Below are 15,606 nucleotides of genomic sequence, written 5' to 3'. Positions count from 1 at the left end.
TAATGAAGAAGTATCTTTAGACAGTCCTGTGTTTCTTTGTATTCCATGTAGCTGATTTTAACTTTCTAATTACTTATACCAAAAACAAAACAAAAAAAAGAATAAATAGTCACAAATAGTCACAGAAGAGAAGGCAATGACAGTCCTAGCCCATTAGTTCAGTAGATATCCAGTAGAAAGCATACTAGCTCAAAGAATTGAGCAGGATATATACTGAAATTAATTAGTACGCCTTTTTGATCTTTTTAGGAAGAAAGATGTATTCCTATCCCAATATTTTTAGTTTGTTTTTAAACAAGTTAATTTTGCTGGTTTAGCTTCTGACAGTAAAAACCAAATACTGACACAGTCTGGTTCCTGACTGAGGTATTCACACCAATGTCCATTTTGTATTATTGGGCGAAAAAAATGAATGCCCAGAAAAGCTGTGTATATTCTGTGAAATACTCCTCTCCTGTGTTCTTTATCCTATCTGGTTTTCCAGATTAGTGTGTTGTCTAAGGAAGGGCTGATATCCAAAGTCTTCTGTGGCATTGACAGGAGAGGCTGACTCTACAAGCATGACCTTCTGTGGAAGGCATGTGGTGCTGGCAGAGATAAAGGTGTTGAGTAATAGGAGCAGACTCTGAATGCAACAGAGCAAATCAGATGAAATGTCATAGTTCTAAACAAGTATTTGCTTCGACCAATCGAAAAGGAGGCTATTATGGACTTAATTACATTAGTGATAATAGTTTATAAGCTACACTGATACCCAGGTTACAAAAGCACAAGGATAAAATGCATGTAGTCATAAGAAAAATGGCACTTTTGCCACTGCATTTCCTCACTGGACTTAGATCATACAGGACTACTTGAGAGACACCCAAACAAGAGCCAGAGACCAGGTTTCTCCACTGACTACAATGACTAAGAAGCTGTGTCCTTCAAAACCAAACCATTTAACCCTTGAACGTTGTTGAGCCTTTTTTTCTCAAATGTCCATGTAGCTAATTATTGCCTATTGATTTAAGTGGGACTGTTGAAAATGCCACAGTTAATTATCACAGTGATTTTCACAGCTATAAACTGAGAACAGTGAATGCAATTTTTCTGTGCAATGCCATAACATTTGCTGATGAGTCTACTATTAAAATAAGAAGATATTTGGAAAGTCTTTGTTGCTGACCGCTTTAGAAAGACTTGAAATCTTTTGGGAAGTTAATTATCATATTGATAATTTTAGAGGAAACTATAGATCCCTTAATGGCAGCATTTATAATTATGTTTCCTCACATAGTTTTTTATAATTAAGATGATTGCCAACTAATGCAGTGTTATCCATTAAAACTACCTGGTTCTTGCTATAATAGGTTTTCAGGGATAATTTTTCTGGTGATCACATAGGGAAATTTAATACCCATGCAGTCACATTATGGCAACACTTCTGTCAGATTTTCATTTGTGCCAGCTAAAATATTTGGAACTGTAACTTCTCCCGTGTAAGAGGCTTTTGCAATTTTGTAATTCTTCCTATAGGCAATGTGAGTGAGACTGATGACAAGCTTTCTTTTAACTTGCTATAATGAATCTACAGGTAAACCTTACACGGTTGAACATTCAACTCAACTTGTCCACTTTCTCTTGCTCTTCTTTCTTGTTTTTCTTCTTTTGTTCCAGTTCTAAGGTTTTTTTACCTAAATACTTGTATTTTGCCTAACAAAAAGAAGTGTTTCTGTTGATAAAAACTTTTATTTTTTTGGTCTGATACTGAATATGCATCTGAAAAAAATTCAGTACAACCTTCACTTAATAAAACTATGGGGAAAAAATAACTTAATCCAAGCACAAGAGATAAAAAAATAACAAATCATCTTCAGCCACAAGTTTTAATTAAGCTGGATGTTGTCTTTTTAATTGCTGACCTCCTGTAAATTGTGTATATTATTGGTCCAAAATGCTGTCAGTGATGGTCATAATTTACTTTTTGTTTTGTGGATTCATTTTAAATTCACTCAGGATGGAAGTTTTACCTTTCTGTATTTTTTATGAAGATTGTCACCTTTTAAAATTTAAGTGTAATAACACAACTTCAGATTAGTAGAATATGGGATCAAAAGTGGATAAAAGCTCTGTGCCAGATAACTCTATCAATAAAATCATCATAATTCTGCAAGTAAGTCCTTATTTGTTTTAGTTTCTAGTATAATTAAAGTGTTGTGTGGGCAATGCAGGAGATTCCTTGATTGTGTTGCTGATAATTTCATAACGTTGTTTGTTAGAGAGGATGAACAGGAACAATTCTCTGCTTGTCCTGCTGCTTGCAAAAAGGGAAGAACTAGCGGCAAAGGTGGTGATAAATAACAACTGGGATCAGAGTGACCATGAGTTGATTCAGTTCATGATTCAAAGGAAGTCTGGAAAGATAGTCAGCAAGTTATGACTGTAGCCTTCAGAAGAGCAGACTTCAGCCTTTTTGGAGAATTGCTAAGCAAAATCTCTTGGGATGCTGCCACGAGACATAGGGTCCATGAAAGATGGATGATTTCTAAATAAAACTTAATGAGAACTCAGGAATGAACCACCCTGTAGAGCAGAAGGAGGGGCATGCAGCAAAAGGCTTTCTTGCCTGAGCAAAGAGCTTTCTGATGGCCTAAAATGCAAGATGTAAACAAGCATTGGCTTATTGCTTTATGACAAAATCAGAAAGCTGATTGATTTGAGCTAAGGCTTTCAAGAGCCATAAAGGAAAACAAAAAGTGATTCTACAGGTGTGCTACTTTCAAAAATGAAGGTAAAATTTGATGAAGGGAAAAAACTGATGAATGGGAGGGAAGACAATGTAATGACAGATGATACAGAAAAAACTGAAGTACTCAATATCATCTTTGCCAGGCATTTAAGGGACCAGAAGGTAACTGGAATAGTCAACATAGACTTACCAAAAGGAAATGATGTGCTTGTCCAGCCTGGTTGCCTTTCCTGATGAAATGACTAGCTGCATGGATGAGGGGAGAGCAGTGGCTGCTCTATACCAACCAGTGCCACAGCACCGGTGCTTCCTGGAGCAGGAATGCCTCTTTGCTGTGTGAAAACACAGCTGACTCCAAAGGCATACCTGACCCATGCCATAACTCCCACAGATGTGCATCTGTGTTCTGCTGTGGGGGACATGGTGATTCCTCTTCTCCACTAGTTGCCCTGGGGAGTGGCTGCAAAAGTATTTCTCACACCTCTTCTGTGGGCAGGAGAAGCTGTAACACAGGGAGCACCCTTTAAAACTCTTCCAGCAGCCTCTCATCCAAACATGAGGAAGTGTTGGACAAAGACGTACAACTAATGCATAGCTGGAAAGAAGATATGACTTATAAAGATTTGGAAACCTTCTGGATAACCTTTTGGGTATCTCCTTGATTATATGCTGTCACCTTGCTCATTAGTCTTCTCCCAGCATGGCTATGCTCATTTGCATGCAACGGCAGACTTTGGTAAGGCTTTTGACATAAGCTCTCACAGCACTCTTCTTTGAAAGCGGAGGAAGAGTGGACTAAAAGAAGAGACTGGGTTGGGAACTGACTGAACCAGTAGGCTCAAAAGGTAATGATCATCACCTGACATCTCTCTGGTGGTCAGTGCTGAGCAGAGTAGTTCAGGATACCTTGGGCGTCAGTAAATAGCTTCATCGGTGACCTAGATCATGACAGAGTGCACCCTCAGCAAATTTGCAGAGGATAATAAATTAAGGAGGAGTGGTTAACGTGACAAATGGCAGAACTGTATTCCAGAGGCATCTTGAGATACTTGAGGACTTGGCCAGGAGAAACCTCATAAAGTTCAGTAGGAATAGGTCTGCACCTGAGGTGGAACAGCTGCATATACTTGTACGGGCCATGAAACAAACATCAGAATTGCAGCTTCATTGAAAATGGCCTGAAAGTCACAGCAGATGCCAGGCTGAACATGGACCCAGGAGTGCATTCTCATTGCCAGTCAGGTAATCGGCATACTAGGCTATATTAGGAGAAGCATGGCCAGCAGAAAAGACAAGTTATTTTCTAGAAGTCTGTGACTAATTCCAATTCTTTGACTTCAAGAGGCTGTGGAAAAACAGGACAGGGTCCAACAGATGTTGAGAGTCTTAAATGACATGGAGTTTAGAGCAAGGTTGAAGGAACTGGGGCTTGTTTAATGTTGTGAAGAAGAGATTAAGGGGCAATCTAAGAGCACCCTATAAGTACTCAGTGGCAAAGATGATGAAACCAAACTTTTGTCAGTAGAGAAGGACTAATGGCCACAAGCATTGGCTTTGGACGTTCTGATTTCAATTTGAGAAGAGAAAAAAAAAACAAACCACCAGGTGGGTGGAGTAGTGCTGGAGCAGGTTGCTTAGAAAGTTGTGAAATATCTGCCCTTTGATATTTTTAAGATTTGGCTGGATAAAATCATGGCTGATCTGATCTAGTGTTGGCAATAATCCTGCTTCAAGCATGAGATTGGATGAGATGACCTACAGAGATGCATTTTGAACAAATTTTCTATGATAGTAGGAAGAAAAACATTGATTTTTTTGCTTTAGTATTTTTTGGGAACATTCACTACTAATACAGCTGAGAGAGAAGTTACAAATTACTCTTTAGCAGATGTCTGCCTTCGTATTTCCAGAAATACCGAAATTATAGCATAAGAATCCTGTAGCTTGTAGATGTTCATTCCTTCTGTCTTTAACGAACAGCATCAGCAAAAGATCCATAAAAATATAGAACTATCATCTTGAGTTATACTTCCTTTTTAACTTCAGAAAATGGTGGCATCAAACTTCTATGCTTCAGCTGATAAAAAATTCACTTTAACGTTTAACTTTGGCTAGATATTAAAGATTCATGGATGAAAAAGCTGAGTTACCTGTTTTGCTGTGAAAAGCATGTTTGGGTTTTGTTGTTTTTTTTTTTTTTTGCATGCATCTTTGCAAAATAACATTTTCTGGATGAGGAGGAGGTGCTGGGGACTGGAATGGAGAAAAAGGAGAACCATTAAGTTGAAGTCTAAGGGGATTTTTTCCCTGAAGTAGCGTTCCTCAACTTTTTCTTGTTTACTTATATAAACTTGCTAGTTTAATTGAGGTTATTTTATGAAAATGTCTGTAAATTTGTATTGATATACAGATTTGACTTGTCAGTATTGAACAGTTACAACTGATATTACGGTTTGTGTCTTACCAGTAACTGATAGTTTTATATTTATTTCTGACAATGGTTTTATGAAGCACAACAATAAGAAAAAAGAACTGCAGTTTTTAGTAATAAGTCCTGAAAACTGTTCCTTTGGGATCTTTAATGAGTTGACTTAGATCATCCATTGACAAAATATTCTCCATGTTTTAAAAGTGTATATTTGCTGAAAGGAGATAGCTGCATTTCCTGTTAGGTTTTTTGTGGACATGGAATTGAAACTCATGTTTTCAGGTTAAGAAGATCTTCAAGTGCTGTAGGTAGAACTTTCAAATGGTGAATTTTACACCATGTTTTGGACCCGATGTTACTGTATGAGTGACGAGTAGAAGATACATAGAAGTACACTGATGCGGTTATATGAATATGACAGGTATTTGTGAGCTCTCAACAATCTTGTCACCATGTCTAACTCAAACTCAGCATATCACTTATGCTTTTATATTTAGTTATATGGGAAGACTGATAATGCCTTTTATTTATTCTTCCTATTAAATCACTTGTAACTTTGGCAAGTGGTTCAAGTTAATATTTTCATGCTCAATTTTTGCCTGGGGCTGGATTTGTTTATATAGCGATAGCAGAGGTATCTTTTTTTTTTGCTTTAAAATTTAATGTAAATTATATCTATTGTTTTTAAAGCAATTTTAATTAACCACTGTTGTTATCAAATTAAATTGTATGTAGTTTTAAACCATAGCAGCTTGGTCATTTAAGGAATGGAGGGATAATTACATGGCTTGGTTCATGTTCTATTCTACATTAAAAGTTGTGATGATATCTATTTTAAACACTATTTTTAAAATAAATATTACATACTTCAGGGTGTTGAAGTATGGGAGGTGATGAAACAGAATCCTCATAGTATTTCTACTGCTTTTGTGAAAATCGGTCTAAATGCCAAAAATGTAAGTCTTTGGAAAAACTGGAGCTCATTTATCCTCCAAAATTTTTTTTTTTTTTTTTTTTTGCAGTAGAGCTTTTTAAGATTCTGTACTCACACTGCGGTATATCAGAGCATCTCACAATTTTGTAATACTGACTAGATTACAGTCAGTAATCTGTAATCAGATTACTAGATTTAAAAAAGCCAGCATGATTGAGCAGAGCATTATATGGCCAAAGCTAGTTTTAATCTCTGCTTACTTCTTCTAGTCCTTTCTGACACAGAAGCATAATCAGGAGTGATTCTGTTCTGTCCTCTGAATGCCCAGTCCTGTCAGATTTTAACATTGAAGAGACTGGAGTGTGTTTGGCAAGGAATTATGGTGAGATTGGGTGTGAAAATGAAGGAGAACTTGTCACTGGTTGTGTGAGAATGGAAATCACAAGAAGGGAAGACTGGTATTTATCAGGTAAGAAAACTGGGATTTGGAAGGGGAATTTAGGACAAGGGATAACATAAGTGAGAAATGGGTGAAGAGGCATGAAGAAGCAGTGGTGAAAAATGGCCTGGAGAAGAGCAGCAATGAATTTCAGGGCTGCTGAACCAGCAACTCCCTCAGGCAGTGAGACATGAAGTTTGGGATAATAGATAGTTGTGCAAGACTGGGGCAAGGAACAAAGGTAGAAAGCAGGTAGGAACAGTTGCTCACAAGATGCTGGCAGGATCAGGCTAGGGCCATCTCTCTAGAAAAATAGAGAGGAACCCAAGGTTTCTGGGGTTTGCATGATGTGTGCGTGATCCCACCAGGCAATCTGTCATGATAGTTCGTCTGCATTGCCTGTCTGTCTGGAGGATGACAGCCTGCTGCTGCCATGGGTTACCCCCCGTCTCTCACAAGGCAGAGTTCTCACGCTCTAGCTCTTAAGTTGGCGATCCTGCTATGATTATATTGAATTCAATACGGTGTCCCATAACAGGATTTCTTTCTTGGTTTAGTCTTCAATCAGTCTAAGGAATTATTATTAAAAATAAATAAATAAATAAAAGAACACTCTGAGTTACACATTAAATGTTCAGTCAAAAAACCAACTTTGTCTGTATAACTTTAAACTGGACCCTTAGTGAAATACCATGGCACGGTATTTAGTTATGCTATCATCTCCAAATGTTTACTTGTAGAACACCTGTCAACAGCTTTATAGAAAAAAGGTCACAGTTGTATTTCTTAGCTATATGTTATTATTCATTCCCTTTCATGAAGCACGAAGGTGCTAAATTTTAAAGCAACTACTTTATATCTCATGCATTTGCTACACTGATTTTATCTTAAACTATTTGTTAAACTTTACAAATGCATAATTTTCTGCCTATCATAAGATTTCATTTTGCTACCCCAAGCCTTAACGTGGAAGAATAACTTATGTTAAAGTAAAAATTTAGTTATTGTCAAGTCACCAGATATTGTTATGTCCTGAGTAATCCACACATATTTAAACAGCCCTGTCAGAGATCCCTGACAGGATTTGAGTATTTCTAATACATTCAGCGGAAGCAACTTATTACTTAATAGTGTAAAATAATTCAAATTTCAGAATCTTTTTTAGTGCTTTTATGGAGGAGAGAGTAGGATTGGCAGTGATAATACACACAGAAATGATAACTAACATCTAATAGTGCACAGAGGAAAAAGATAACCCTAAGTACATACTACATGTATTATGAACATGGACTCTTAAAACAGCTATTACCACTTAAGAAAGACACCTTGGAGTGACTGTGGTTAGTTCTGTGACATTGTCAGCTCTAGTACTCAAGAGCAATCAAAAAGGTAATTGAGAATGGAAATAGGATCTGACAGGAAAGGAAAAGAGTGTAAAAAATAATGTTTTTCTGTATGAAACTATGATGCATCCGAGTCTTGAATACAAGATGGAGGCAACTGGAAAAAGCCCCAGAGAGGGTGACAGAGGTGATGAAGGATGTAGCATGGTTTCCAAGTGGAGCTAAATATTAAATAATTTCAGTGTAGAAAAAAAATGTCAGAGAGAGAGACCAGAGTATGTTTGGCATAGAGAAGGCAACTACTATTGGCACTTCTTACGAGTCAGAAACAGGGAGTTTACAATGCATTGCCAAGTTTAAAATACAGAAAATAGAAGCTTTTGAAATGTTACCATATGTTATCAATGTGCAACCAAGTAGTAGGCTTACAGCACCCAAAGGTAGAGAGTTTTGGATATGTCACATGATCGGTTTGTGGTACTCATTGCCACAGGGTGTTGTGAAGCCCAAGAATACAAAAATGTTCAAATGTGGATGAGGATAAGTGCTCAAATTCATGGTGGATAGGCCTACTAACCACAATTTGCTTGGATTTAATTTCTGGTCTACATGGTCTTTAACTCACTGATTTTCAGCAGCTGAGCAGGAAGGGTCATTCTTTACTGGCCCTGTTTCCTAAAAGTCACTGCAAGGGACTGGGGCATTTGGTCAGATAGTCTCACCATTCCTGTGTGAAACAGCCGCCTTTTCCATTACTGCAACAGAAAATCATTACGATTTTTTTTCAACTAAAGCAGTCATTTAATTTCCTAATTCCTAATGGCTAAGAATAATGAGTGTGGAATTGCGTGTAGAATATTAAAGGTTCTAAATTATACTTATGCATTCTTGTAGGCCATTTCATTTGAAAATCCAATTGAAACGTTTAAATAGTATTGGTAAGAGGAACAAGGCAATCCTTACTCTTCATTACTGCACTAAAAAAATTGCCATGATCTTGAGCACTTGTTTTGCAGTTAAGGAAAACTTCAAGGCTCATGAAAATAGTAGTCAGCAATGGAAAAAATGAGAAATCGTTGATTATAAAAGGATTTCCAGAAAGAAATGTACTTCTGGTATTTTCTTCCAACTCTTCACACTCCTTCTCTGTCTTTTATTTAGTTAAAATAAGCATGTCATATGAGTGATTTGGTCTTATTTGAATTGCCAGGACACCACCTACAAAATAAAATCAACTTTCAATTCTAAATAAACCTATTGAGCAATAAGGTATGTGGCTCTCCTAGAAGGTTAGATGAACAAGAAACTGAATGAAGTCAAAAGACATACACATACAAAAATCACTGTTTATTAGAAGTGGAAAAGTTTCATTTGTGTTCATTTGCCATTGGTTTTTGTTTTATTAGTGATATACTTTTAAAGACCGTTCTTTACACAGTCCCCAGAAACATTATATTAGTAATAGTAATGTATTAGTTATCATTGCTGCACTTCAGCACAATTAAAAATTCCTACACAAAAAAAAAAAAAAATGTTGGAAACTTGTAACATTGTGAAGTCTATTTTCTCTCAGATTGAATGTAGCGTTTCCTGGCTATAGCCCTGCATACTCAGTATGCTGTGAGAGCTTAGCTGGTTTCTTTCCATATCATAAAAGGTTTTAAAATCCCAAAAATGAAACTGTTCACATTTAATGTGCTATGTGTTGGCAACTGAACCCTGCCAAACAGGATTCTGCAATAAAAGAAACCAAAAAGTTAAAATTAAATTGAGGACCCTGCATGATGCTGAGGAGAGAACGGTTTTAATAATGCCATTTTCTTATCACTTCTGTTGTGCAATAAAGCCAGCCTGAAACAGTAACACAGTGATGATCCAAGCAAGGAATAATAGGGACTACAAACAACTAGGAAGATTCGTTTTCTTTACACAATGTTATGAAATAAATAAAGAAAACCAGTGTCAGATCAATCTTCTAACTCCCACTGTTGCTGTTAGCTTCTCCACTGATTCGTTATACCTTTCTGTGGAAAATGTGCCTCACTGCAGTTAGGTCTACACTGATGAACAATTCCAGCTTTCAATTTTTGGGGGGCTGGAAAAGTAGTTTATGACTATCCGCTGTTCATACTATAATTTAAAAGCTTACCTTGTGGCGTTGAGCGAGTTGATTCTCTCTTGTGACTGAATTATCTACTGAGGCATGCTCAAGCCAAGCTATGCTACTGCTTACGTTTTCTGTTGCCTTTCCTCTGCTGTGGTATGCCTGATTCTCCTGCTAACCGAATTCTTGCTGTCCACCTAGACCTAGCAGTTGCTGCTCTCATTTATCACAGAGCGTTGTTTTTAGCTCACTGATAAAGGCAGAGAACTGTAATGTAGGTTTGTCACTAAAACAGTTTAAAGACAGAAAGGGAGTAGATCTGCTAAATAAGAAGTTACAGCAGCAGTTAGTTATTTTTCAGAGTAGCCTTATATTACTCATTAAAATAGATATTACAGTTATCCAAGAAGTATACAGTAATATTCATTATTTTAAGGGCATTTTAAGGGGATTTTTTTGCATAAATATTAAAACAAATTAAGGTAATGGACAAAATAAATTCCATAATGTAGTTCATTGTTGTTTCTCATATTAAAAAGTACAAAAATTGCTCAGTATTTATTTTAAATAAGACAAAACCTCTGAAGCCGTACCTGCCATATCTGGAAGTAATGCAATTGCAAACGAACTACAGTGAGTTGGTCCTTAAATAATATATATCTAGCTTGTACACTTTTGTTACAGCATGCTAAATGACATGCTACATGTTTTTAAATTCATTTTAAGAATTAATGCATCATAAAATAAGGCCTCAATGTTTATGTTCAGTCTGGGTCTTAATTATTCTGCAAGAAAAGTTGAGGTGACCTTGACTGTATTTTTTCAGAATGGCACATTAGAACCTGTTTCTAAATAGCATTCTCCTTATCCCAAGCTTTGAGAGAAGACAACCTGTCTCTGTCACAGCACTGGAGAAGATACGTGAGACAGGATTTACCAGGTGTGCTGATCCCGTCGCATAAAAGTTCTTTCTTTTTCTTCTTCCAGTGAGGAGAAATATAAATGGCAAGATAAAATGCTGCATTAGAAGAATCATTTAAAGCTGGGTGATCTTCGTAATTATCTTTTTTTAATATTTTATTTTATTTTGGGTGGTTGTTCTCCAAAGTAGGAAGGTACTATTGTAGATAAGTACTAGTTTGCAACAGAGGAGGTGAAGACTCAGGAGGTTATTTAAGGACAGTCTGTTGCAGCAAGTATCTCATATTACTTTTAAGGGTAACTGGTCTACATGAAGCACAGTTTGTATGACCAGAACATAGTGTGTTTTAATCATTCCCCTCTTTTCCGTTTTTTATCCCAACTTTCAATTATTTTTTCACTATTTAATTTATATTTACTAAATCAAATTGAGAGAGAAAATAAGCTTATATTGATCTGAGTCGGACCCATAATGTTAAATACCGCTTATTTTTAAAGGTCTTGCTTGTCTGTGCCAATAAAATTGTGCAGCCGGCCCAGCTCTGCAGTTGGCAGTATTAGCGTATGCATCTGAGTAGTATGAATGTACCAAAAGAACCAGTTCAGTCCATGATTTTAATGACCTTGAAGAATGGCATATGAATGGTAAATAGGTGGCTGTGATGATCTCAGACCAGTTCATAGGCCTTACAAGAAGTGCACTCATAACTGGAATTAGCTGGTGCCATGAATTCTCTTCTAAGCAGAGTCCAAGCATTACAGTTATAAGAACTTTGAATTCCTTTTCTTAAACTTAAGACCTCTCTCTCCAGCTCAGTTAGAGAGGGTATCTTGTCAGCTAGGTCACAGTATCGCCTTTATAATACCAATGAGTAGAGGACTTTCTCAAGTCACTGTACTGATCTATAAAGGCTTGTTCCAATTTTCTGTTGTCTTACCATCCAGCAAGACTGAAAGGAGTGAAAAAGACTATATGATTTAAAATTTACTGAGCTTTGCAAGACATTTTGTTAGGGCTTCATGTTTATATTTGAAGGACTAATTTGGTCTCAATATCTAGGTAGATGCTGAATGTTTACCTTCATTTTGCTTTTGGAAGCAGTTTGTAACTGTCAATTAACAGCAATCCCTCGTATCTGTCCATCTCTGTGGCATGATTTGTGTCTCAGCACAAGGTTGGATGGTCACTCACTGATGACTCAGTGTAGTTTGAGCATTCACAATGACACTCTCATGTCATCTACCACTCGGAGAAGACGAGTAACTTGAATATAGTGAGTTAGCAAGTTGATTATGGACTAGTTAGCATTTTAAGCCATGGGAAATCTACAGTTTGTATTCATCTACCTTCACTGGGGCAATATTTCTTCAATTTTCATAGTAGGTATCATTTATATTTGATATTTGTACTTGTTTTTTTAATATATTGTCTAAAAGCAAAAGTGATTTTTGAGGGAATAACAGGCAGTATTGGTCTAAAATAAAATAATAGAAGTGTTTTTTTCTCTGAATTTTTGGTATTGAAAGCAGCAACTGATTTAGTAAATAAATTATTAAATCCACCCCTCTGAAACAACTGTGAAATATGCTGAGAAGAAAGAGTTTCTACCTTAAAGATTTTTAAAGAGATTGTACTAAATGTTTGCCAGAATGCTTTATAAACAAATGAGTGACAGCTTTGCTATTTTGATTTTTGGTAATCTTAAATTGCCATTTTTTTAACTGTAAAGTTTTCCCTGGGAAAGTCAGGCACAGAGAGTTCTCAAATCATATGTCAGATTGCTATGAATAATATTATTAGTATTGAGTGAGACCAATTTTTAAGTAAAGCAGCTACTCCTTTTCCCCCAAAGGACAAAACCAGAAACTAACAACAAAGGAAAATTTGTTCTCTGTATCTGCCAGTGCATCAATGACCATAATAAATTCTGGTACCTGTGAAAGTCACAGCAAAAACCACACCCATGTGAGCACAGTGCAGCCAGAAGAACAAAAAGAGTTCATTAAATGCTTGGCCCCTTGCTATTTTCAGGCTTCTGAAACAAGATTTTCATCTAGCTAATACTGTATTGCTGTGATTAAAGACAGTGGCATATTCTGGATCTTCTGGCAGAGATGAGGATATGACAGCAATTGTGTCCTGGCACTCTTTGGAGCAGAAACTTCAGGAAATTATGAGTCAAGTTTCACTCGCCAGTAGGCCCAGAGGTATCTGCTGAGGCCAATGCAGTAGTTGGAGAAGTTGCATGGCAGGAAATGTACTATATGGTGCATAATTTTTTTTAAAACCTCTTTGCTGGTTGTCTCCTGTGGATCCTGGCTGGTTGGTACTAAAGACTGCATCCCCTCCTCCCCTCTCCCCAGGCGGCTCCCTGGGAGGCTCATGGTAAGTATTGCCTCTCCCAAGCAGTTGGCCTCTGGGCAGCAGGAGAGAAATGCCAGGTGACCTGTCAGTCTCAGTTTTAGCATCTTATTCTTCATATCTAGCAACACAGGCTGCTGTCTGTAATTTGGAGCAGCAATGCAAGTGCGATTGCAGTAGCCTTGTCAACGAGGTTGTTTGCGATGTGCTCTGCATAATCAGATTTTGAAGGTTGAATCTGAAAAATGCGCAAAGAACTCTTGCAATGAAATGAGTTAACTGGCGATGAGATGAATTGCTTACACAGTCTGTTACTGTCAGTGTTATTACACGATATTGCTCACTTCGACCACAGCTCTACTTGCAAAGTCCCAGCTCGCTGGGGCAGGAGTATGTTGTATTAACAAGTAATATGTACTTCATCTTTATCTTAAACTAGTGGGTAAAAAACTACCTCTTTCAGGTAATAAACAACATATTTTCTACTATGTAATCCTCAAAGCTAAGCTCACAGAAAGCTGTGTAATGTTGTTAAATTAAAAAAAAAAAGCAGCTTTGGTCAAGCATTGGAACAGGCTGCCCAGGGAGGTGGTGGAGTCACCATCACTGGAAGTGTTCAAAAAACATGTAGATGTGGCACTTCGGGACATGATTTAGTGGGCATGGTGGTGCTGGGTTGATGGTTGGACTTGATGATCTTAAAGGTCTTTTCCAACTTTAATGGTTCTGTGAAGAGTACATGGAAATATTCCTTACTGATCTTCAGAGATAAGGTACTCCCTCTCAGTGCCACACTTCCCCTAAAGCAGTGTTACGGCCCACTTGTGTTGTGTGTATCTTTATGTGCAGTTGCTTGTATGCTGCAATACTGCGTTAGTGAATTCTAAAGTTTCCTTTAACAGCACACTTTACTTGTCAGAAAATCCCTACTGTAAAGGTCTTGACAGATTTGCTACGCATGCTTTTAAACTGATTGCTGTGTTTTCTCTATATTCTTAGCCACTAATATGTACCTGATCTTTTACTCTTGTCTCTGTATCACCAGGCCTCCTGAACCTGTTTACAGCACTGTGAACAAACTGTGTGATAAACCACCTTCTCCTAGGCACTATTCCCCTGTCGAGTGTGACAAAAGCTTCCTTCTTACAGCTCCCTATCCCCACTACCACGTAGGCCTGCTCCCTGACTCTGAGATCACCAGGTACTGCATGCGCTTCTTCCTCACCTCCTTCATTAGGGTGCATGAACATCACTAGATGTAGCTCATAGTTTGCATCTTCATCACCGATCTTCTTTTTCTACAGCTTGTGCTTGTTTTTAACCATGCTTTCACATCTGCACCACTGGAAGATATATGCTACCTCGGTATATAATTTTGGTCATCCAAAATCCAGTGATGGACAGAGGCAATGTTTTGATCCATTGGAATGGTGCTCTAAAATACGTTATATAGCACATACGACATTTTACAACTGAATTCAGTGTTTATTTCTCTGTGTGAAAGTGACTAAGACTTCAGTGAAAGCTGTAGTAATTCCATTTGATTCAGTGATTTTATTTCTGTGTGGTGCATACTTTGATCACTGAGCATCTTTGGGTATACAGGGTGTCTGCCTAAGCCATTCAGAGGAAACTGAACAAAAAAAATAAATCACTTCCCTCACCAAGTGGTGGTTGAGGGTATGTCTAAATTTTAGCATTCCTTAGGCTAGATGTGCTCTGAGAGGACAGTTAGTAAAACCTAAAATGAAGAACATTTCTATAACTGAACTAATGGAAGACATTTTAATAAAATACTGTCAGTGATTGCCCCCTGAGAAATATTTAATAAAGAAAAACATACTGTCCAAAACTATATGCTAGTATAACCCAGCTCTTCTTCTATAGTCTACTAGGATAGTAGTAAACTATTCGCAAACAAAACTTGGGAGATAGAAGAGTTAGGCACAAGTTTTCAAGAAGATGTTGACTGCTTCCTTTGTCAGGAAAAAAAAAAAATCATCTCTTATATTCTAGAGTAGAAGGAAAATAATTGTATTTGGAGCTTTGATCATAGCTGTATTTTCTACAGAAAACACTTTTCAGAGAAAAGAGTAATGTAGCAAGAAGTGTGTAAGTGGAAACTAAAATGGTAAATTAATGTAAGATAAAACAACAGGAAAGAAACCGCAGAGATTTGAAAAACAGCTGTGAAAGGCATTGCAGTGCTATGAAATAGAAAGATAAATTCAAAAAGCAATAAGAAAATACTAGTGAAGAATGCAACAGGTGTGGTAAGACCATGCAGAAGCTGTTAGTTTATTAGAATGAAAACTATGTAGCTTCTAGAATTTGTAAAAAGAAG

At 37.1% G+C, this 15,606-nt stretch overlaps 1 protein-coding gene across 5 annotated transcripts in view; it reads left to right on the top strand.

Annotated features, from left to right (window-relative positions):
- The window catches only part of DLG2 (discs large MAGUK scaffold protein 2), a gene marked incomplete at both ends in the record, with an annotated part of 787,463 nt that overhangs the window by 499,987 nt on the left and 271,870 nt on the right, over nucleotides 1-15,606 (top strand). For all 5 annotated transcript variants that reach the window (XM_082013954.1, XM_082013953.1, XM_082013952.1 and 2 more), the window contains one exon: nucleotides 14,308-14,463. In XM_082013954.1, coding sequence (XP_081870080.1) covers nucleotides 14,308-14,463 — 156 coding nt within the window. The remainder of the gene's footprint in view (nucleotides 1-14,307; nucleotides 14,464-15,606) is intronic.

The sequence above is a fragment of the Phaethon aethereus genome (assembly GCF_964289735.1).
Source record: "Phaethon aethereus genome assembly, chromosome: 1".
NCBI classification, from domain to species: domain Eukaryota; kingdom Metazoa; phylum Chordata; class Aves; order Phaethontiformes; family Phaethontidae; genus Phaethon; species Phaethon aethereus.
This window is presented reverse-complemented; position numbering and strand designations above follow the sequence as displayed.